The 25,204-nt window shown below is 42.3% G+C and overlaps 1 protein-coding gene across 1 annotated transcript in view; it reads right to left on the minus strand.

The window, feature by feature from the left end:
- Positions 1-274: 274 nt before the first annotated feature.
- The window catches only part of PPWD1 (peptidylprolyl isomerase domain and WD repeat containing 1), a 38,577-nt gene continuing 13,647 nt past the window's right edge, over positions 275-25,204 (minus strand). Inside the window, exons 6-11 of the mRNA XM_040340225.1 lie at positions 16,470-16,660; positions 14,118-14,307; positions 9,001-9,182; positions 7,611-7,692; positions 4,360-4,542; positions 275-608 (exon numbers count right to left, since the gene is read on the minus strand). Of these exons, the coding sequence (XP_040196159.1) occupies positions 465-608; positions 4,360-4,542; positions 7,611-7,692; positions 9,001-9,182; positions 14,118-14,307; positions 16,470-16,660 (972 nt within the window). The 3' untranslated portion in view covers positions 275-464. The remainder of the gene's footprint in view (positions 609-4,359; positions 4,543-7,610; positions 7,693-9,000; positions 9,183-14,117; positions 14,308-16,469; positions 16,661-25,204) is intronic.

Below are 25,204 nucleotides of genomic sequence, written 5' to 3' on the forward strand. Positions count from 1 at the left end.
TGCATTTTCCAGCGACAGCTATACTGATTAAACGGAAATCGTACGAAACATATTTCTGTACATGTCCGATCGGATGAACTGTCACGATTGGCTTTTGAAAGCTCTGTGCCAACGATCCGATTATCGTACGATCGCTTAGAAAGCAGTATTTTGCGTACGATTTTCTGATCGTGTGTGCGAGGCTTAAAAGCATTTTTTTATTGCTTGTTAGGAATGTGGAAATATTTGAATGTCCATAGCCTTCAATAAAATTCTATCTAAAAAGATCAGCAAGTCAATTCGTATTCCATTTAATTATTTAAACATATAATAAAAAATCCAGTGATCCAATACAAAGTATAGAGATGTAGACATTTTATGTTTATAAAACACAGGTTCACTGAAAGAAATCAACAGAGTCTGGCAAACAATAAAACGCACACACACCATCTGTACATATGCAACAGAATTAAAAACACACCCAACTACTTGACAGTGATGCTAATAATGGTGATGTCTTCATATGGCTTATCCGTCTTAGGGTTAACTTTGACGTTTGCGATCCTTTGGACGACTTCCATTCCTTTGGTTACTCGCCCGAACACTGTGTGTTTGTTGTCGAGCCAAGGCTATGAGAGAAGAGAAAACAGATCATTATCCAAACGAGAACCTGCGTAGAGCCACTTGCCTGTCAGGGGAATATCCCCTTAGCTTTCAGATAGCGCATTAGCTCCTAGGCCGAGGGGGGACCCACAACATATTAACATTCTAGACAGGCTGAAGAATTGGAGGTTTGCATACTATATGCCAACACGCAGAGAAGAATTGCATACATATGTGAATGATGATTCTGGGAAGACCTCGCTGCTTAAGAGAAACAGACCTACTGTGAGGCATTTATCGAGGCCCAGACTAATACAAACCTTATTGTGTTGTCGTTTGTCAATTAAATCATTAATACCAGATAAAATAAAAGCCACATGAAATGATTAATGCTAAATGACGTCTGTGGTTACAACATGTGTGCTACTCTTAAATGAAAATGTTTTTAGTTTTATTTTGCACAGCTGTACAGCAGAAAGTCTCACTTTGGAGGCCATTTTTCATAATAGTGCACACAGGAAGTTTGTCCTATTGTTCTGCATAGCCTTTTCAATACCTGTACCCTAATTAAACGACTTTCAACACATAACTAGTGGCATCTCAACCAAATCATAGCATAAGGCAAGTATCAGGTGTGGGACCTAATAAGAGTTTAGGGTCAATTCCCTAGGTTAAATAACAGACAAAACAATGCGTTAAAAACGCTTGCGGTAAATCAGTTGTGAATAATTTTGCATTAAATACCGAATGTGGTATTTGTTCGATTTACAGTGGGTCCGGAAAGTATTCAGACCCCATTACATTTTTCACTCTTTGTTATATTGCAGCCATTTGCTAAAATCAAATAATTTAAGTTAATTATTTTTCCTCATTAAATGTACACAGAGCACCTTATATTGACAGAAAAACACAGAATTGACGAAATTTTTGCAGATTTATTAAAAAATGAAATATCACATGGTCCTAAGAATTCTTTGCTCAGTATTTTGGCTGCAATATAACAGAGTGAACATTTTTACGGGGGTCTGAATACATTCCGAACCCACTGTAGCTGTAATTACCACATTGATCTGGTTGCTAAGGAGCAGGCCAGGAAGCTGGCTGCCACGTCCTTAATAACGGATGACAACAGCTGTATATAAAAAGAAAACCACGCCGACACTTAAAAAAGGGAAAAAAAGACAGCGTGGGGTCCCCCCCAAAATCCATACCAGGCCCATATCTGAGCATTCAGCCTGGCAGGCCAGCAAAGGAGGTTTGCGGGGGGGGGGGGAGCAAGCGAGTGCAACCCCTCCTGAGCCAGGCCACATACCCTCAAAAGGGGGGGGGGGGTGCTTTGGTGCAGTGGGGCTCTAGCAACCCATGCATGCAAAGAAACCAAAACAAATAAGTTCAGAAATGATTAAAACGGAATGACAAGGGAAAGTATTGAGCTGAAAGTCTGTAATTCAAATTAATTTGGATTGTTTTGTTTTAAATTTTGTTCTGGTGGCATACAGAGCCAAAAGTATGAAAATTGTGACTGTGTTCAAATATATATGGACCCAACTGCAAATCTCCCCCTTGGGACACAGATGGCAAAACATTTACAGGAATTATCCAAAATGAAAAAACAAAAACAGAAAAAAAAAAAAAAAAAAAAAAAAAAAAAGAGGTTTTGCCTTTAGTTCTAATTTCATGGGATTAGAACAGGGGTCTCAAACTCAAATTACCTGAGGGCCACAAGACAAGTTTGCATATGCCATGGGGGGCCGCATGCAAACTTTCAAACTTCAAAAACAACAGTACTGGTGTCAGCGAACACATTATTAACCCCCAGCACTGGTGTCAGCGAGCGCATTATTACCACCAGCACTGGTGCAAGTCAGGGTTTGACAAATTTGCTTGGAATCTAGGAGCCAGCTAAAAAAGTTAGGAGCCAGAAAACGCGCCCCGTCCCGACGAGCTTGCGCGCAGAAGCGAACACATACGTGAGCAGCGCCCGCATATGTAAACGGTGTTCAAACCACACATGTGAGGTATCGCCGCGACTGGTAGAGTAAGAGCAATAATTCTAGCTCCTCTGTAACTTAAAACATGCAACCTGTAGATTTTTTTTAAACGTCGCCTATGAAGATTTTAAAGGGTAAAAAAAGTTTGTCGGCATTCCACAAGCGGACACAATTTTGAAGCGTGACATGTTGGGTATGAATTTACTCGGCGTAACATTATCTTTCATAATATTAAAAAAAAAATGGGGATAACTTTACTGTTGTCTTATTTTTTAATTAAAAAAAGTGTAATTTTTTCCCAAAAAAGTGCGCTTGTAAGACCGCTGTGCAAATACGGCGTAACAGAAAGTATTGCAACGATCGCTATTTTATTCTCTAGGGTGTTAGGATAAAAAATATATATAATGTTTGGGGGTTCTAATTAGAGGGAAGAATATGGCAGTGAAAATAGTGTAAAATGACAGAATTGCTGTTTAACTTGTAATGCTTAACTTGTAATACCAACGGCCACCACCAGATGGTGCCAGCTCACATCTGGTGGTAAGAACTTGTAATACCAACGGCTCACCACCAGCTCAAAAAAAAAAAAAATGGCCCGCGGGCCGGTACTTTGAGACCACTGGATTAGAAGCATCTCAGTAATTAACTTTTATTTTCAATATATCTACTCATGTATCCAAACTATTGGTGGGGCTTACATACAGGTTTGGTAAACAATGAGCTCATCTAGAAGGAGTGGTAAACCAAAGCTTTACATTTTTTGAAAGTGCTAATGGAAATTAGCATTTTCTAGAATACAAACTTTTTTTCTGTTTATAGAATCATCTAATATACAAAAGCTGTCTACACAAGGCCTTTAAAAAGCCACAGCAAACTTCTGCTTAAAGCGGGAGTTCACCCCAAAATTTTTTTTTAACCTTAGACGGTCGCATCTATCGCGTCACGAGTAGCCGAAAGAAGCCGAACGTCGGTGCGGCTCTATACGGCGCCTGCGCACTGACGTTCGGCTACTTTCTGAAAATCGTGACGAGATAGATGCGACCGTCGGAAGCCTGTCAATCAAGTAGGAACGCCCAGTCCCGCAGCCCATACCCGGAAGCGGCGGAGAAGATGCATCTCTAAAAACGGTAAGTACGGCTTTGATTTTAAAAAAACTACCCGATTCCCCTAGACAAAATGAGCATCAATCTAAGGTTAAAAATTTACATTTCCGGGTGAACCTCCACTTTAATATGTCTCTTTTCCTTATTTCAGTCTTTTAACTGTTTTTTTTTTTTTTTTTTTCGTATTGCAATATTATGACAATACGTGAATCATGAGGCAATACAAGATGAATCCTAAAGAAAAAGAACATTGTATTGTAAAAAAAACCAAAAAAAACCACAAAGGATATTAAAAAGGAGTTATGTAATCAAACCACAATGGTATGAGAGTGCACTGTAAAATCTATAAACATATGTTGACAGCTCAGGTCAATAATTTACCACTATAGTGTGGTTTTGAAACAGAAGGACTTCTAAGTTAGCTAAAGGTTAGTGAGGGCATAGATGGTAGAGGAGAGTAAGAAACAGATAAAGAGGACAGACATGCCGCTTATACAGAAATATCATGGACATAAGTCCATGAATTACATTTATTTTTGTTTTATACACCATCCCAGATGTTAAACAGGTCAAGATTGGAAGGAAGCATATTATTTAAAGATTGTAGGCAAAGCACCTATATGGTCGTAGCAATATATGATTACATTACACACGATATCCATGTATGTATGGAGCGCACTTACAGTCGGTACCACTGTCAAGAAAAACTGAGAGCCATTGGTGCCTGGGCCTGCATTAGCCATACTGAGGGTGTAGGGTCGGTCATGTCTTAGCGTGGCATGGAACTCATCTTCAAACTCTGCACCCCAAATACTTTCTCCACCCATTCCAGTTCCTGTAGGATCTCCTGTTTGAATCATGAACCCCTGAAAAAAAAAAAATTAAAAAAAAAGTCAGTCATGAAAGTGCTAGGCAAGTTTGTTTACCCATGTGTACAACACTCCTCTCTACCCTGCATGAGCTGAATACCTGTGAACTGTCTCAAGTCTCAGCACAAAATGAAAGCATACTCATCTCAAAACGAACACAACCTATAACACAAAGCAGTAATCAATGTGCGCTAAATCTGTACACTAGATCCACAGAAAATCAAATTGCCTTTCAGGGGGATCAGGAAGGATTTTTTTTCCCCTGCTGGAGTCCCGCTCTGCTCTGTGGGGAAATCAGATGAAAATAGGCCACTTGCCTGTTTTCATCCGATCGACGGATGGAAAATAGGACCATCATCTGTCTGAATTTGGTGGACAGGATCAGATCAGATAGCAGCGGGTGTCAGCGCAGATGTCACCGCTGAAATCCGCCGCTACATTTGGGGCGAATGACTGGTTCGATCAGGTCTGCCTAAAAAAAACAAAAAACAAAAAAAAAACTGACAGGCGGACCTGATCAGACAGCCCACGTGAAAGGGGCCCAACTATGCAACTTTCTTTAAAGTGTATGTTCAGCCAAATAATTTTTCATAGTTTTGATCAAGGTGGCGGGCGTTTCGAACCACTGTCAGTTTTTTACCAGATATGGGTAACGGAGCCTCAGAAAGCGGTAAAAATCAGTTCTAATCGTTCCTCGCGCTACTAAAACAAGAAAAGTTTGGCTTGGCATAAGTTTACTGTAATACAGTACTTTGCACAATGATCTGACCCCTTTTACATCGATCCCTGTCCTACAGGAATCTACAATCCAACATCCTCTAAACCAGGGATATGCAATTAGCGGACCTCCAGCTGTTGCAGAACTACAAGTCCCATGAGGCATAGCAAGACTCTAAGAGCCACAAGCATGACACCCAGAGGCAGAGGCATGATGGGACTTGTAGTTTTGCAACAGCTGGAGGGCCACTAATTGCATATCCCTGCTCTAAACAGACACGTTTTTAAGAGCCGAGGATTTAAAGCATTGTATACATGCTGAGAATATCGGATGAATGATCGTCCATTTTTTTCCTGCATGCTAGTCTCATATTAAAAATAAAGAAGTTAATAAAGTTACGAAAACTCTTATACAACTTCGGAAGTGATGTAATGTGTTGTATTGTAATATACTCTCATTCCTGAGCATGCGTAGCCTTCGGATTTTTTTTTTTTTGACGAATACTATACCGATTAAATGAAAATCGTTCGTTCTGGTATCGTACGAGAGAAGTTTTCATGTTTGTCTCTTTAGTTTAGGGGTCTCAAACTGGCCACCCTCCAGCTGTTGCAAAACTACAGGTCCCATCATGCCTGTAACGGTCAGCCTTGCAATGCCTCATGGGACTTGTAGTTTCGCAACAGCTGGAGGGCCGCCAGTTTGAAAACCCCCGCTTTAGACAATTGGACATGAACGGTCATGATCGGCTCTTGAAAGCCGTGTACCAACGGTATCTTTTGTTCAATTTTCTGATCGTGTGTACTAGGCATACAGTGCCTCGATAAAAGCTACAACCAAAAACGTAAATGTATTTTATTGGGATTTTATGTGACAGACAAATATGTGAAAAGTGTGGCATGCATTAGTATTCAGCCACCTTTACTCTGATACCCCTAACTAAAATCTAGTGGAACCAATTGCCTTTAGAAGTAATTAGTAAAAAAAAGTCCAACTGTGTGTAATTGAATCCCAGTATAAATACAGATATTCTGTGAAGCCCTCAGAGGTTTGTTAGAGAAAATTAGTGAACAAACAGCATCACAAGCCCGAGGAACACACCAGGCAGGTCAGGGATAAAGTTGTGGAGAAGTTTAAAGCAGGGTTAGGTTATACCAAAAACTATCCCAAACTTTGAACATCTCACAAAGCGCTGTTCAATCCATCATCTGAAAATGGAAAGAGTATGGCACAAATGCAAAGCTACCAAGACATGGACGTCCACCTATACTGACAGGCCGAGCAAAGAGAGCATTGATCAGAGAAGCAGCCAAGAGGCCCATGATAACTCTGGAGGCGCTGCAGAGATCCACAGCTCAGGTGGGAGAATCTGTCCACAGGACAACTATTAGTCGTGCACTCCACAAATCTGGCCTTTATATGGAAGAGTGGCAAGAAGAAAGCCATTGCTGAAAGAAAGCCATAGGAAGTCCAGTTTGCGAGAAGCCATGTGGTCAGATTAGACCAAAACTTTACTTTTTGGCACAAGAGCATAACGCTATGTGTAGCAGAAAACTATAACTGCACATCACCTGAACACACCATCCCCACCATAAAAAATGGTGTTGCAGCATCATGTTGTGGGGATACTTTTCTTCAACAGAGACATGGAAGCTGGTCAGAGTTGATGGGAAGATTGATTGAGCCAAATACAGGGCAATCATAGAAGAAAACCTGTTAGAGTCTGCAAAAGACTTGAGATTGGGGCAGAGGTTCATCTTCCAGCAGGACAAAGACCCTAAACATACATCCATAGCTACAATGGAATGGTTTAGATCAAAGCATATTCATGTGTTAGAATGGTCCAGTCAAAGACCAGAACTAAATCCAATTGAGAATCTGTGGTAAGACTTGAAAGATGCTGTTCACAGACACTTTTCATCTAATCGGAGAGAGCTTGAGCTATTTAGCATAGAATGGGCAAAGCTGGTAGAGACATCCCCAAAGACTTGCAGCTGTAATTGCAACAAAAGGTGATTCTACAAAGTATTGACTCAGGGGGGCTGAATACAAATGTACACCACACTTTTCACATATTTGTAAAAAAAAAAAAAACTGAAAACCATTTATAATTTTCCTTCTATATCACAATTATGTTCCACTTTGTGTTGTCCATCACATAAAATCCCAATAAAACATTTAAGTTTGTTTGTAACATGACAAAATGTGGAAAATATAAAAAGGGGTATGAATACTTTTTCAAGGCATTTTAAGTATGAACATGGCAGCTTTTACTTTCCAATTATAAAAGGGGTCGTTTCACACCAAATATTTCAATGCAGATCAATTAAATTACAGTAATCATTCTTACCTTAATGAGTCGGTGAAATACGTGGCTATTGTAGTAACCATTGCGGCTATGCACACAGAAGTTCTCCACGGTTTTGGGACACCTAAATTAAAAGTAGTTATGGTCTGTGGTTAGCCAGTGTGTATTTATCTCTTAGGCCTTTAATCCATGACATGAATAAAATAAATTATACTCCTATTATAAGGTCTCCACTTTCCTCAGTACAGTCTTAAAATGCATTTTACACTGACTGAAGTCGTGTGGCCTTCCCATACAATGGCTCCAAATGTTTTCCCTGCATTCATCTTAAATCACCTTGTTGACCCACCACAAGGTAAATCCCAATAAGAGCTCAAATTATTTGCTGGATGGCTCTAAAACAGACTAAAAAGGAAAATTACTTTTTATTGGGTGAACAGAATTATATAAAACTCGTTAATATAACCTGAATAAGGCAGGTCATCGATTTTACAACCGCCAAAAAAAAAAAGGCTCTAATGCGTGGATGGGGGAAATCACTCATGCTATTGTGTTCGGACGGCACTTCACCATAAGAACACAATAATCAGTGTTGTCAGCTATAGCTGGCTATACAACACTATAGATCGACTTCTGTACAACCATGCTGCCCATACATGGATCAAAATTTGGCTGGTCCCTGCTGAACTGGCCCAATATCGATCCATGTATAGCCAGCTTAGGAATTCTTCCTTCAGCACAAATGCAGTGTTTCCTGGGTAACAGCAGTACATCAGTTGCTTTTACAAGTTTCTTCTAGTAGCATAACAGCATATACACACACGAGGACCGTTTGTTAATTTTTCATCCATCTGTTGACGGATGAAAACCGGACATCAATGCATCTCTATGGAAAAAAACAGATAGAAATGGATGATCATCCATTTACATCAGTTTACATCCGCAAACATCAGTTTTTTTTAAAACGGATCAAAGCTCTATTTTCCGTCCAAAAAAAAAAAATTGATTGGAGGATAAAAGGGATGTAAACTGACAAATGGTACATTTTTCATCCGTTTTTGCATTGGTAGTGGATGGGGGGAAAAAAATTATGAAAAACCTGATGAGCAGCTGATGAAATACTTGATCCGTTTAGATGTGACTGAACTGATGAAATGAATGGTCCATATGTGTAAAAGAGGCCTTACTGACACAAATCATGCACATTTTGTTCTGGATGTCTGGGCACTACATTTTCCAGCATGCACTAAATGGCCGATTGTCTCCAGTGGTCATGCACATATGAGTGTAAGGTGTCATCCCATACACAAGGACAGGGAGAAATAGGGTGTATGCATGACTGCCAAACGTAAAAACGTTTGTGAGGTAGACAAAATGGCCTAACTGATTAATATATTAGGTAGGTACGAAATATTTCATTTGTAGCACATACTCGACAGGAAACAGTTTGACGTGAATATCTCCCATGCTTGTGTGGATGATGGCGCTGTCAGAAACACGTTTTGGCCCATCGGCCTGTGTGGCAGCCATAACTTCTTCCTTTGACGGCTTCTCATTAAAAACATCTCTGTCCGATTCAGCACTTTTTGTGTCCTCTGGCTCTCGCTTGGTAAACTAAAATGAGAAAAACAAAACAAAAACAAAAAACCCTAGTTTACAGTTTTGTCCAGACATAAATGCTCACACCATACAAAGATAGAATGCACATACAATATATGCACATATAAAATATTTTTTTTGGACTTGGCTATACAGTTGAGAGATATCTTGATATAGCGCAGTCTTACCCAGAAGGGTCCCGACGTTCTAGAGTACAGGACACAGGCTGGATATTTATCAACCTTGGGTTATAGGCTGCCAACTTCAGATGACTGGACACTGCCTAAGCTTTGCTGTACATTCACTCCTGCCGGGTGTACCCTTCTAACATCCAGTGGTGCACCTGAATTTCCGCTGCCAAAAACAGTTTTCGGCTTTGGCCGAAAGAAGAAAAAGTGTCAATAATGGAACCGAAAAGGGGGCGGTCCTAAAAGGTGGTGGCCCGCTCCGGGGTGTCACCCTAGTCCTCCTAGCACACCCCTGTCACAGTGCTCCCCTCCTTGTGAGTGTCGTCCTCCTGTCGCGGCACACTCCCGCTATGTCACAGAGCTGGATTGAATCGCCGGGCAGCGATATAACAATATCTGGTTGCCCAGCGATTCAATCCAGCTCTGTGACACAGTGCGAGATCGCACTACCAGGCACGGGTAAGCTGCATCTCCAGGGCTCTGGAGACTGCATGGGCACGGGTAGGCTGCATCTCCAGGGCTCCGGAGACTGCATGGGCACGGGTAGGCTGCATCTCCTGGGCTCCGGTGAGACTGCATGGGCACCGATAGGCTGCATCTGGTGGGCTCCAGTGAGGCCGCATTTATCTTTTGCACCATATGTCTGCAGTCTCTGACCATCTCCTGCATCATGTCTGCAGTCTCTGACCATCTCCTGCATCATGTCTGCAGTCTCTGACCATCTCCTGCATCATGTCTGCAGTCTCTGACCATCTCCTGCATCATGTCTGCTAGAGGTGCACCGAATGGAAAATTTTGCATAATACTATTAGCAGTGTGTTTAAGAGATAGCAGACAAGATACAAGAGATAGTCAGAGACTGCATTTTTCTTAAAGCGGTGGTTCACCCTCAGTGACACGATTTTACCATCGAGACAGGCATTGTAGTGCGAGCTACAGTATGCCTGTCCCGATTTTTTTACCCCCGTACTCACTGTGTACTCGTACATTATAGATTTCGGCTCCCGCGGGGAATGGGCGTGCCTATGGAGAGGGAGGATGATTGACGGCCGGCCCTGGCATGTCACTCTGCCCGAAGACAGCCGGAGTAGGTCTCGGCTCTTCACGGCGCCTGCGCACAGGCTATGCGCAGGCGCCGTGAAGAGCCAAGCCTATTTCGGCTATTTCCGGAGAAGCGTGACGCGCCAGAGCCGGCCGTCAATCATCCTCCGTCTCCATAGGCACGCCCATTCCCCGAGGGGAGTCGGTATCTTCGATGTACGAGTACACGGCGAGTACGGGAATAAAAAAAAATAAAAAAAATAAAAATAAATCGGGACAGGCATACTGTAGCTCGCGCTACAATGCCTGATTTTATGGTAGAAGAATTTTTTTTTTTTTTTTTGGGTTTATAGGGTGAACCCCCGCTTTAAGCTTTTCTTGCACTAAAGGTACCAATAATGGGCAACAATAAATCCATATTCATTTAAATTGATGATGATGATTAATTAAAAAGTCGAATATAGTACAATTGGTAAAAAAAAAAAAAAATTAGTATAAAAAAATGTTTTAAAACTAATTTTTCGGCACCAAAATATATATTCAGTGGCCCTACTTATAACCTTACCTCACTTTGTATGATCTCAGTTTTATTTTAGCAAGCAATAAAAAATTTATCAGGAAAAGAAGGAAGGGAGGGTGGTCTGTGTTCTGTACAGTCTCAAAACTCCTTTAATCCTAAATCGTACAGTACATTACACAAGCTAGATATTCATAGACTCTGGGATGTCCCAAGCAATGAATAAGAAGGGAGTGCAATAACAAGGCAAACAGAACTGTGCAAACAGGCCCAACAATTTGTTATTTACAAAAAGGCCAACAGACCCAACTGCTGCTGCAAGAACCATGTTGCCAAAAGCTGTATCCACCGAAAGCTTGCACGTCCAACTGTTAGAACATGGAGAATTCTCTATCTATTACAAACTTTACCAATACGCATCCCAGTGAAGTATTTCAGACAATGTCAGAGAGTGATTTTTGAGTTTATTTGGGCACACAAAAATCCCCGGATACAAAGGAAACAACTAATGCTTACTAAGCAACAGGGAGGACTAGGGGTGCCAGATATACGGAAATATTACTACGCCGTACATTTGAATAGGTTAATAGATTGGAACAGGCACTCAGACATTAAGTTATGGGTACAAATTGAACAGTCCCAATCTAAGATACCATTAGAAAGAGCACCATGGTGGTTTGCCTCACTACCTAAAGAAATAAATAAGAACCCGATACTGGGAAATACGGTGAAGATTTGTGCAATAGCACTCCCTATGATTGGTATTGACCCTGGGATCTCTCCATTGTATCCGGTGATAGGCAATCCCCTCTTCCCATTGGGATATGAAGATGGTGCTTTTCGGCACTTAAGGGACAGAGACTGTATACAGGTAGCTAACTATATCCGATTGGGAAGATGGGTGACAATAGCTGACCTGATGGAACAAGAGAACGTATTCTGTTTAAAATTTTGGAATGCACTTCAGATGGTCCACTTCCTGAATACTCTGCCGAATCCAGGGGGTTTCGAAAGACCACTAATGAGATTCGAAAAAATGTGTATTGAAAAAGGTATACTATCACATACTCTCTCAATAAGTTATGAACTATTAGCACAGTCGGGGAGTTTCCCTCTGAGGTGCATACAAGAATGGGAACAGGAATTAAACAAGACATTTAGTAGTGAACAAAGACAACGCATATACAAGCGAGCGCACGAAACATCAATCTGCGCAAGGATACAAGAGACAAATTATAAAATCTTTGCGAGATGGTACAGGACACCTGAAAGGTTAAACCAAATTTTTTCAGAGGTATCGGATAAATGTTGGAGGTGCCAGGGAAGTAAAGGGACGATGTTACATATATTCTGGGATTGTCCCATGTTAAGGAGTTTTTGGCGAGAGATTAGAAGGGTTCTCCAGATTTGTTCAGAATATGAGATACCAGATGACCCAGAATTCTACCTTTTACATATGAATCAAATATCAGAGAAAGCATACAGAGAAACAAGCATATGCCACCTCCTAGACGCTGCAAAGGCTTGTATAACGAAGATGTGGAAGTCACCATTGGCACCAACTACAGAGATGTGGATATGTAAAGTAAAGGAAATTAGCAAATTAGAAGAATTAGTATGGACAGCACAAAATAAACAGGAAAGGCATCTAAGAATGTGGGCCTCCTGGAAGTCCTTTTTGGACTCAAGGGTAGAGGTTTAAAGAGGTTAAGGGGGGAAAAAAAAAAAAAAAGTTTTTATAAGAAGACTGGAGATCTGAAGGGGTTGTGACTAGGTAGACATGAAGAATAACAGAGAAGGGGGTGAGGGAATTTTTTCCCTTTTTTTTTTTATTTTTTTTCTCTCTCTCTTTTTTTATTTTATTTTTTATTTTATTTTTTTATTTATTTTTTTTTTCCCTTTTTCCCTTTTTTTGGTAAGGTGTTTTGTTGTTCTTGATGTCCCCGGGATAACAGGTGGGAAGAAGACAGAGGTTTGAAAGGGACGCATGTTTGATTTTGATGATAAGGTAACAGGAGATGTATAATACTACGTCAAATGTATGTTGAGTGGTATTATCTGTATTATCTATCTATTATGTATTGTGATTATTATTTTTTTTTTTATAATAAAAAAACAAGTTATAGGGAAAAAAAAAAAAAGAACATGGAGAAGGTATAAACTGAAGACTAGGAAGGTCCTCGATTGGCTGGGGAGGGTCATTGGGAGGCTGAGAGAAAGAGCGCGCATGTTCCAGGTCAACAAGATAATCCATTGGAGATGCCTTGAATGCAACCAAGTGAAGGTTATGGATTCAAATTGGTATACAATGAGGCCCAGAACCCTTATAAGATCACCAGGGGATCTTAAAATCCAAGCAAGAGATATTATGGAATTTAGTTTTTTGGAAGAAATACTCTGGCCTGGGCTGTGTCCACTTTTTTGTTTCATACTTGCCTAGGTGGATGCAGCATTGGTCCTCCGTCGCCTCAAACACTGAGAACACTTGCTCACTGGAGCGCTGACCTGCGGAGGGGGTGGGATTGCCGGTGTCAGGTTCTCAGCAGCTCGCAGAGAGGCCGAGATGGGTGTTGGTCCAGGGATCTAGGTAGATCCCAACTCCATGGTCGTGATGATGCCGAGCCTGGACCGACTCTGACATCAAAAGAGCAGACTTCAGCCCGCTCTCTACTGAAAGCGGGTCACAGGACTGTAGAACGAACTGCACTCACGTGATCTATAGGAGAAGTACAGACTAACGCATGAAAATTTCTGAAGATCAGTAGTTCCTGAAGATGCCATGAATTCTTGCTCAGAGACATTCACCTCATGCATTTCCCCGTTTTACACTTGACTGAATCTGCATGCTTTGGATACAAAAAGCACGTTCATTTTTTTTTTCCCCCCTTTCTTTTTTTTTTTTTTTTTACCAACAAAGCTAAAAAAAAGTGTCACTGTTTAAAAATAGCAAAGGGAAACAATTGTCAAGCACTGGTGTAGTAAACACGTATTTAAGGTTTACATTTCTTTTGAAATGTTGGTTTAATCCCCAATAGTTTGACAAAGTGAATGTGAGCTGGTGATTATTTCACCTCCTTGTGATTGAGATGCGACTAAGCTCTGATCTCTAATCTGGTTTTGCTGCATCGCAGTTTCATCCAAGAGCTACAATGGCTTTTAAATACATCAAATGGCATAAAGGTTTACTATGCAGATTACACCAACCATGTAAAAGCGATTTTTTTTGAAAGAGGTGCATACGATGGTGGGATCAGGCTGGATATTCATAAGGGCAGGATTATCTGAAGCCTTCATCTCTATAGTGGTAGCAGCACGGTGCTTTTTAGCTGCCCCTTGGAAGAGCGCAAGCTGCATCGCCCGGATGTTTTCCTGCTTGCCAAGAATCCGCACACACCTAAGAGTAAAGAGATTGTTATAGCGGACACAGAAAGGCCTCACCCTCTGCTGACTCAGGAAAATGAAAGTGATTCTACAGTAGCACAAACTAATCCCCAGCTAATCCCTGAATAATGAACATTACACGTTGCTCAGGAAGTCTCAGGATACTCTTAATGTCTGGCCTCTGGCAATATACGGTGTTTCCCCTTGTAAAGAACACATGGATCTTTTCCTAATGCTAATATACTGTTTTATGCTCCTAGGGGCTTAAACTGTTGCCAGGAAGAGAGAGGGAGCCTTGACTTGCTTTGTAGTAAGCAGCAAAAGGAAAAAATAAAAATCACTTTTTTTTTAACTTTATAGGCAAGCAAAATATATTTAATAAAAGTTCTGTAACTGTCGTCAATGAAAAGCTCTGATATTTTAATTGCCCAATTAACTATGTGTGCTCTTTGAATATGGCAAAGAAGAGAAATGAAAACAGTAGCTGAGGTAACTAAATTGTAAAAAGCCATTTATGCTTTAGATCCTGTATAGCCCATGGATCAGTAAAACAAATGGGCTCCCAAAATATCTTACTGGGGCTACAGGCTGGTCAAAAGTGATTTTCATGTTTTAAGATCCCGCTGAAAAGAATATCTGGGGAAAAAAAAAAAAACCCACACGGCAAAGCAACTGGAGTCCAGAAAACATTTCGCCAACACTTTGTGCCGCAGCACAAAACCCTTTACTATATATGGTCTAATCAACAACGCTATACAGCCTTCATCTTTGTGATAAATGGTCCAAGCTTGATTAGCAGTCACACAAATAAAAAAGCGTTTATTCCTAAATCAAAGTGGGGTTAAATAAAAAAAACAAAAACAAAAAAAACAAACAAACACATCGGCTAAAAAGGTCTAAGCCCAGCAATAAAAATAAATTGTAGTATCTTCTGCACTGTAGTATAAATACCTGACTGATGTATTTTATGATAGACTACGGTGCAGAAAGCAAATGGAAATATAATGTCCTAAGCATAAATTACCAACAGGTACATTTTAAACTAAGGAATTTAGAAATGTACACATTAAAAATCACCAAAGTTCCTTGTCTTACTGCACCGTCACAGGAAACCCCTGAATGTAGACAGACCAATATAGGATAGCCAGCCAAACAGACCATAACATTGATTGGTAACTTCTGCATCTCTAGCAACCATGTTCACTGAACCGAGAGGCTCTCCAGAACACCTCCCTAGCTCGACAGGTTGGCATTTGTCGTCAAGAGCTTCCAGTGATTTTCGAGTATCCAGCATGTGTGCCCGGAGTTAACCTGGACATGCAAGTCAGATGCATAGGTAGGTCCAAGGACTCCTGAAGTCTGTCGCAAACAGAATAATGAACTTCAGAGCTCTGCAGTGAAACTGGGCATAAGGAACTGCATCGAAAGGGGCTACCATTTTTCCCAGCCCCTGCCGGCAGGTCTGAATGGCAGAACTATAATGACCTCACAGACTCTACCAGGGCTCCATGGGGCATGGTTATTTCCTGGGGCAGCAGCACCTTTACCTGCTCTGTATCAAGTACTAAGCCCAAGTCTTTCAGACGTTATGTCAGAAGTCAATTTCTGGGAGTTCAGCACCCAGCTGATCCTCTCCAGGCCTTCTCTAGTACCATCTGCTGGATGTCATTTTCTGAGTTGATTGCTCCCTGAGCAGAAGATTTTCCAGATAACCCACAATGAGAATACCTGGAGCCTTCAACAACTCCCCCAGAAATTAAGCCAACACCTTGGTAAACATGCTTGGTGCTAAAAAAAATTCTAACGCTGGCATTTCTCCTGCCCTCCAAATCCCATCAATCCTTAAGGATAAAATCATCTCTATATACTTACCCGACATCTGTTCTGAGCTCACTCATCTCTCTTGTCCCAGAAATAATTTTGGCACAACCCAGACTTACAGATTGGGTTTTCTACCAATGCAGGTAATCACTCCCTGTACACATTGCCTGCATCAAAGGCCGGAGTACAGCACTGGATCTGCATACAGTCAGGACCGCAGTTGAGGAAGTTTATTGGGGGGGGGATGGGGTATTTTCACCTTATGAAAGTTAGGAAGCCAAGGGTGGAAAACAAGCAAGATTCGAAAAAAAAAAAAAAAAGAAGCTATTAGTCACTTTCTACATTACAACTCACCTGTTTGTTTCTACATTAATCACTTTAATACCAAGCATTGTCCCATACAACACAAAATGACCCGTCTCATCGAAAATTATGTTCATTCGTTTAATGGCATCCACTTTCTCCAACTCCCTCTCTACAGCCATGCGCCTCCCAAACTCCATGTCTGGTAGCTGCTGTTTCATTTGCTGCAACTCTGTAAACATCTGTAAAGAGAAGATCACAATCAAGGATGGACTCAATGTATCTATTGTAACTGCAAATCTAATAAAGACCAGCACCATGTGGGCTACTGTATTGCGTCAAGTCCTCATTTAAAGTTTATGCCAGGGACAAAAAAAAAAAAATGTGCATCTCTGAAATACATGCACATTTCCCCATTGTTTACCCCTTTAAAGGGGAAGTAAAGCCTCCTGATAAAATACTAGCTCATTATGAATTACTTACCTGAGATCGAAGCACCCGCAGTGGCCCTCGTTTGCCGCCATCTCTCCCAGAGTGACTTCTGGGTATCGCGGCTCCGGCACTGTGACTGTCTGGAGCCGCGATGACGTCACCACCGCACGGGAGCCGCCAGTGACGGCACGATCGCCTTCACTAACGGCACGCTCAGTGCGCCGTCTTTTCTTCAAATATCTCCTAAACCATGTAGGCTTAGGAAATATTTCTTGTACCTACAGATAAGCCTTAATACAGGCTTACCTGTAGGTAAAAGTGGTCTGTAAGGGTTTACAACCACTTTAAAACAAGTTCAGAAAAGTTGCCTATGTTGTGGACATGGGAAGAAGGGGTGTGCGATTGTCGGAGTTTAGCAAAAGAAAACTGAGCAGGTCAGATGCCATTGTGTCAATGTGCCACAATGCACTCGGTTTCTAAGTTCTGTTGTGGGCTGACAGCATTTTGGCACATTAACACAATGGCATCTGACCTGCCAAGTTTTCTTTTGCTAAACTCCTACAATCGCACACCCCTTCTTCCCATGTCTACAACATAGGCACCAATTGATCTGTAGTCCAAGATAAGAGCCAGGAAGGTTTATTCAGGTTCCTTGTGATAACACAAGAAGTTTGGACAGGAGAGCTCTAAAATTACAGACAAAACATGTTTTTAATATTATATTTTACAGACCAAAAGGGAGCAAATAAGAGAAATTCATTGTTTGGATTTATATACACAAAGTATGAGACCTAAAACATACATCAATAAAAGCACAGGCAAGCTTGTATTCCTAATGCTGTGAGAGGACTACAAGTTTGTGATTTTAGGTCTGTAGTGTGGCCAAAAAAAGGTGTGCGTGTGTTATAGATCAAAAAAGTAAAATGGTCAGGTTACAGATTATATGTAGCAATGCACAGGGCGAGTTTGTTAGAAGCAGTGAAAATCGCTTCCATACCGGGCACAGTCTTCCATCTGGCAAGCATCTTCAGAAGGAGGTCGTCATAAGGCCACCAATTCTCAGTACAGAACAGCCGTCATACAGCAGAGCATGCCCTCCTACTACGCTTCATGTATAAACACAAACTATTCTAATCAGAAACCCTGGGGTCTCTAGAACACTTCTGTGTAAAACATGGACCTACCTACATCATATGTGATCTTTTGAAATGAGTTGGGCTTGTAAACAAGTTGTGACATCATTCAGACATAGGATTACTAAAGTGGTTGTAAACCTGACCACTTTAAGTAATCCACCCTATGTCTGAATGGTGTCACAACTTGGTTACAAGCCCAGCTCTTTTTTTTAAACAAACATGCCTATACTTCCCTGCAATAGCTTTGCACAAAGCAGCTCCGATCCTCTTCTTCTGGGGTCCCCCACCAGTGCTCCAAGCCCTCTTTACACGGAAAGCCGCTATCCCTGGGGGCACCCATGCAGGCTCGCTCCAGAGTCTCACTGCTGTATCTATTGACACAGACAACGGGACTCGGGCCCCCCACCGCATCACTGCCTTTGATTGGCAGCAGCGGGAGCCGATGGCTCCTTTTGCCATTAATCTGTCCAATGAGGAGAGAGGGAGAGAGAGAGAGAGAGAGAGAGAGAGAGAGAGAGAGAGAGAGAGAGAGAGAGAGAGAGAGAGAGAGAGAGAGAGAGAGAGAGAGAGAGAGAGAGAGAGAGAGAGAGAGAGAGAGAGAGAGAGAGAGAGAGAGAGAGAGAGAGAGAGAGAGAGAGAGAGAGAGAGAGAGAGAGAGAGAGAGAGAGAGAAAGAAAGAAAGAAAGAAAGAGAGAGAGGGGCTGGAGCTTAAAATGCATTAAAGTGAAAAACCTTAAGGCTTTAGATCCACTTTAAAAAAAGGAGAACTGTCTGGGTTGCCCCCAACCAGTAGATACTGCATGGTGAGTAAGCACTGTCACCTTAAGCTGCTTACTTGAAGGAGATACTGTTTGGCGAGTAAGCATGGTCACCCCAAGTATCTACAACCCCTGGCTAAAAAAGTATAGAATCACCACTCTTGGAAAATGTTCATTCAATTGTTTGAGTAGGAAAATAAATAATAACAAACAAACAAACAAACAAACACACACACACACACACACACACACACACACACACACAAAAAAAAAATGTAACCACTTGCCGACGGCCGCACGCCTACAGAATGGCACGACTGGGCAAAATGGGCGTATACATACACGTTCCCTTTAATTTGCCGCTGTGCACGTCACCGCCGGCACGATGGCGACCCTGTCGCGAGTTCCGTGCCCGTGGGACCCGCGGACTCGATACCGCCGGTGTCCTGCGATCGGGTCACAGAGCTCAAGAACGGGGAGATGTCAGTGTAAACACAACATCTCCCCGTTCTTCATAGTGACATATCACTGATCGCCTGTTCCCTGTCATCGGGAACAGCGATCAGCGAGGTGTCACTCGTAGCCACGCCCCGTAACAGTCAATATCACTCCCTAGGACACACTTAACCCCTTCAGCACCCCCTACAGGTTAACCCCTTCACTGCCATTTTTTTACAGTAATCAGTGCATTTTTATTGCACCGATTGCTGTAAAAATGACAACGGTACCAAAATGGTGTCAAAAGTGTCCACCATAATGTCGCAGTCACAAAAAAAAAAAAAAAGGCTGATCGCCGCCACTACTATACCATAACTAACTTTTGCACAAACCAAAGCAAAAGTTTGTGATTTTTTTTTAGCAAAAATATGTAGAAGAATACGCATCGGCCTAAACGGAGGAAAATGTTGTTTATATATTTTTTTTTTCAAAATTGTCGCTCTATTTTTGTTTATAGCGCAAAAAATAAAAACTGCTGAGGTGATCCAATACCACCAAAAGAAAGCTCTATTTGTGGGGGGTGGGGGGGAGGGACAGAGGTACATTTTGTTTGGGAGCCACGTCGCACGACTGCGCAATTGTCAGTTAAAGCGACGCAGTACCGAATCGCAAAAAGTGGTCTGGTCTTTGGCCAGCCAAATGGTCCAGGGCTTAAGTGGTTAACTTTCCACTTCCTGTAGCGTCTACAGGAAAAGTAATCTCGCTAATAGGACAAAAATAGATTTTTTTTTGCAAAGCATCACTAACCAGGCTGTAAACATTTGCAACTGACAAATTGCATTGGGGAACTGTATGTATATCATATTCTTATGTATGAGTATGTTTTCATTGCAAAGATGTTCTTAAATATTGTTAACAAATGTTTTATCATTGAGGGCTTCTCCCTCACGTCATATTGCTGTACATGCCTCTGGAGACATGTGGTGGAGTAAATGGTTAGTGGGAAATGCATGGAGAGCAGGACATATATTGGGAACATATGAACTACCAGTGACATACATTAGGCCAATATTTTCCAATAAGTGTTTGGACTTTTTTTTGTAAAAGCAATGAAGGGTGGGGAGGGTATAAATAGCGAATACGTAAGCCAAGCCGTGTGTGATCATTTCTATAGTGGCTGATATCAGCAGTGGCCGAGCTGTACAAAATGTATAAAGGCAGTCCCTGAGTTACGAACGTGTTAGGGCACAGGTGTCAAACAAGGCCCGGGGGCCGAATCCGGCCCTCCAGGCCATTTCATGTGGCCCTCGCACCTCTCCTGCAGCTGCAGGAGAGCTCCAGCCCTCCTCTGGTCCTCCTCCATTCCCTTACTTTCAAGCAATGCATCCAGCTTCTTTCCAGCAGCAGCATAAGGAAAGCGGGGTGCACTGTGATGTAAGGGAGAGTGGGGGACTCAACTTCTGATGGTGGGGTGGGTCTTGACATCTAATATAAAGGGGAGGGGATGCGCTGGCAGATACACAAGGCCCTTTTGAGGGCAATCATAATGCTGATGCGTCCCACAACGAAATTGAGTTTGACACCCCTGCGTTAGGGACTGTAGGTTTGTTCTTAAGTCGAATATGTTCGCAAGTCGGAATAGCATGCGCAGAATGGCAGATACGTTTTCCGATGTTCCGTCTAAAAGGTCCCGTCGAATGTGCCCACCGTCGAAAATCAACTACGCAGCCTCCCGTTCGTAAGTAGGAGTCGTTCGCAAATCAGATGTTGGTAACTCGGGGACTCCCTGTACCAGTTCACCAGTCATAACTTCATGACCATCCATCTAATATTGGAGCAGGCCCCCCTTCTGCCACCAAAACAGTCCTGACCTGTCAAGGCATGGACACCACTGGATCTCTAAAACGTATGCTGTGCTATCTGGCACCACGCCATCAGTGGCAGCCAGATCCTTTAAGTTCTGCAAGCTGGAAAGTGGGGCCTCTATGGATCGGACTTGTTTTTTCAGCAATTCCCACAGATGCTTGATTGGATTGAGATATGAAGAATTGAGGCCAAGTAAATGCCTCAAACTCATTGTTGTGTTTTTCAAATCATTCTTGAACTTCTTTTGTAGTGTGGTAGGGTGCATTTTGCTGAAGAGGCCACCGAGTTCAGAGAATACCGCTTCAATGAAGGGGTGTTCTTGGTCAGCAACAATGTTTAGGTAAGTGGTACATGTGAAGTAGCATCCATATAAATGGCAGGACCCAAGGTTTTCCAGCAGGACATTGCCCAAATAATCATACTGGCAGCTTGCCTTATTCCCATAGTGTACCCTGGTATCATCTCTTCCTACATGGTAAAAGAAAACATGATTCATCAGACCAGGTCACCTTTTCCCATTGCTCCAAGGTCCAGATCCGATGCTCATGTTTCCATTGTAGGTGCTTCTGGCTGTAGTTACTAAATTAATCTGCTCCACGGTCCGTTCAATCTTTCTAAATATTTTCTCTCTATCCTCCCCTGAACGATTTAACTTGACAGATAGTAAACAACGTTTGAAAAATTTCTGTTTTTGCTGCATTTACATGACGCATTTAGTGGCATTTGCATTTTTATTTTATTATTTTAATTTTTAAATAGTCAAAAATGTATCTCCATTAAAAACACCTATAAACTAAATGCGAGTTACCGTGTTTACAAGCTGTTACCGGCATTTGGCGTTTCAAGTCCCTCTGAAAATCCAACCTGTACGCTTTTGTTTGCTTTGTTTTGTAAACTCAACTGCCTAGAAACGACCTTGTGTACATGTGCCGATAAGATTAGTGGTGCACCGAAAATTAAATCGTCTGAAAACTAAATTTTTGTCATTCGGCCGAAAGACAAAAACAGCCGATACCGATAGGGGGCGTGGTCCACCCTGGGTGCTGCTCATTGCAGGAATGTCACTCTGGCGTGCCCATTCCTCCACTCCCTCCTCCTCCCCGTGTGTCACGTAACTAAATTGTCAGGGCCGTAGTAACAATGTCCCGCCTCCTGTGATAGACGGCACACTGATCCAATGCTGAGACATTGACAAAGGCAAGCTGCAAATGATGGGCACTGGTGAGGCTGCATTGATCTCCTGCACTATGTCTGCTAGAGGTGCGCCGCATAGAAATATAGCCAATACTATTAGCAAAATGTATACATTTTATTTAAAATATATATTTTGATATAAACAGTAATTTTCTGTGTCAGTTTCCGGCCTAGTGTATTCTTAATTTTCGGTATCGGTTTTGGCACCAAAATTTCCATTCGGTGCACCCCTAGGAGAGTTCAGGGGCAGCTGAAAAAAAAATGTCCAATTGCTCCTAAACAACCTTTTACCACCAGAAGTGTACATGAAGCCTAAATATTTAACGGTGCAGCTGCTGTGAATATTGTTGTATAATCAACACCCAGACCGAGCAAAGCATAGCAAGACAGCACTACCAACCCAAGTGTACACAATAAATTACAATAAATTCACCTACAAATATGTATGCATGAATCTATCCACATTTCATAAGATATTATAAAACATTTGATCCATATATACAAAATGTCTTGTGCATAATGTGCAAAAATAATCAAAGTGTCCTGTGCTGTAAATATAATTCTTCCAAAGACCCAAAAATGTGCAAAAAAATCTCAGTGTCGATAATAGTGTTCATTCTATGGACATGGGTCAGCTGGGTCACCCTGACTGGTCTGTCGCTACACAAACTGCGATGTCCATTTTTTCTACTCAATACATAAACTTCAGGGACAACATGTTTACTCGCTGCCCAACGCCAGGTTCGGACCTAGGCATTTTTGCAGGCCACGTTTGGGTTGCCATGGTTGTATTTCCACAAAAAAAAAAAAAAAAAAGTGCTTGCACCGGAAAGCGCATTGTCTTTTTGACCATGCGATTTCCCTGCGGTTCCCACACCCGCAAATGAAGGCGTTGTCAGAGGGAGCACGGTTATCGAACAGAGAGGTTATAAATACATGTTACACATTACCATAGCGGCTCACTGTATCACTCGGCCCCACCCCCCCGGCACGCCACGTCATTGGATGCGATTGACAACAGCGCAAGCCAATAGCTGCGCTGCTTTCAATCAACCAATGAATGAGCTGGGAAGATGACCGAGAAGCCTGCTCGTTCACAGCGCGGGACTTTCAAGGGGTCAGGTAAGTAATTGGAGGGGGGGCTGGGGAGACGCTAATACTCGGATGTTTTTTCACCTTAATGCATTTAGGTGAAAACATTTACCTTTACAACCCCTTTAAGAACTTGTGTTTGTCTGCATCTGCAGTCTTTAAAGTGGCTTCATTTTTTTTTTTTATTCCCCCATTTCAATATTTTTGGTTATTATTTATGTTATATGATCATTGAAAAATCCTTGCATGCCCTTTATAAACAAGAAATGGTACATAAGTACATAAACACAAAATATCTTGGCTACCGGGTTAGGTCTTCTTTGAACCCTTAGGTGGGAATTTGGCCATCTACTGAAGTGAACAGAAACAACATGGTTTGTGTTATAATATAGATGTAGAACAGGAACATTGTAAGCACTGGGAGGTGGTCTCCATACAATCACCCCTTGAATCACAGTGTGGGCTAATATACCCAAGACTTACAAATCAAGACCACCAAAAACGCAATCACTGGAAGCAGGCCCGTCTCGGGACCTGTGTCAGAGGCTTGCTGATTACGTCATTAGGAAAATAAGCCTGATCAGGGAAAAAATCCCCATGGCACCTTCTTCATACCTTGAGGAGGATGAGGTGTCTGATTGTGCACCCTTCTCCTTTTTCTCACCTGTCACTATTGAACAGGTACTGGTGGTGATGCACTCTTTGAGGGCCTCCTCCTCGTGCCTGGATTCTTGCCCTGCCCAGCTTGTGAAGGACTCCGCAGCTACCCTGGCCCCATACATTACGGAGATTATAAATAGTTCTTTCCTGACTGGATGCGTCCCTGTCGATCTGAAAAAAGTGGTTATTCCACTGTTGAAGGTCGGCCTCGACGCGGCCCAGCCAGAGAACAACCGACCCATTTTCAGATTGGTGTTTGCCAAGATCATTGAAAGAGTCATAGTCCAGCAGATTCAAAAATCATCTGGAATCCAACTCTATTCTACATGACCTCCAGTCAGGTTTCCGACCTGGACATGGGACCGAGACAGTGTCCTAGTCAATGTCCAGGACGATACACTTCGTACCCCGGACAACAGTGAAATCCTAGCTCTGATACTTCTGGACTGTCAACTGCCTTCGATACCAATCGATCATACACGGCTACTGCATAGACTTAAAAATACGGCTAAGATCGAGGGGATGGCATTGGCATGGATGGTTTCGTTCCTCCAAGATAGGGCACAACAGATGAGGCTGGGAACCAGATGAGGCTGGGAACCTATCACTCTAATTACAGCTCCCTGTCCTGTGGGGTACCACAGGGTTCGGCGTTGTCGCCAATCCTGTTTAACATCTATATGGAGACCACTGACCAACCTGATCAGACGCCATGGTCTGCAGTTCCATGTGTATGCAGATGACACCCAGATCTATCTGAGCATGTCAAGGGAAAATAGAGTCCAGTCCCCACTAGCAGCTGGTTAGAAGAGATCCACCTGTGGATGAGTGCCAACTTTAAGTTAAATGGCACAAAAACTGAAATTATCATTATCTTTAGTGACAGGGAGGAAGACACTTCTATTCCCACGTAGCCTTCCTGGTTCGGTGCTCCGCCTGAGGTAGCCAACCGAGGGATGGGGGGGTCATCTTGGATTCCAGATTGACTCTGGACCCTCAGGTAAGTAGAGTAGTGAGTTCATGCCACCTCCACCTAAAGCTCCTGCGGGACCTTTTCTGCTATCTGGATGATGACTCGGATAAGATCGCTCCGATCCATGCAACAATTACCAGTCGGTTGGACTACTGTAATGCTTTGTACCTTGGCCTACCTAAAAACGATGGGACAGGCAAGTGTGTGTTTATTAAAAAAGTCAGCAGCTACACTTTT

The sequence above is a fragment of the Rana temporaria genome, chromosome 1 (assembly GCF_905171775.1).
Source record: "Rana temporaria chromosome 1, aRanTem1.1, whole genome shotgun sequence".
Lineage (NCBI taxonomy): Eukaryota > Metazoa > Chordata > Amphibia > Anura > Ranidae > Rana > Rana temporaria.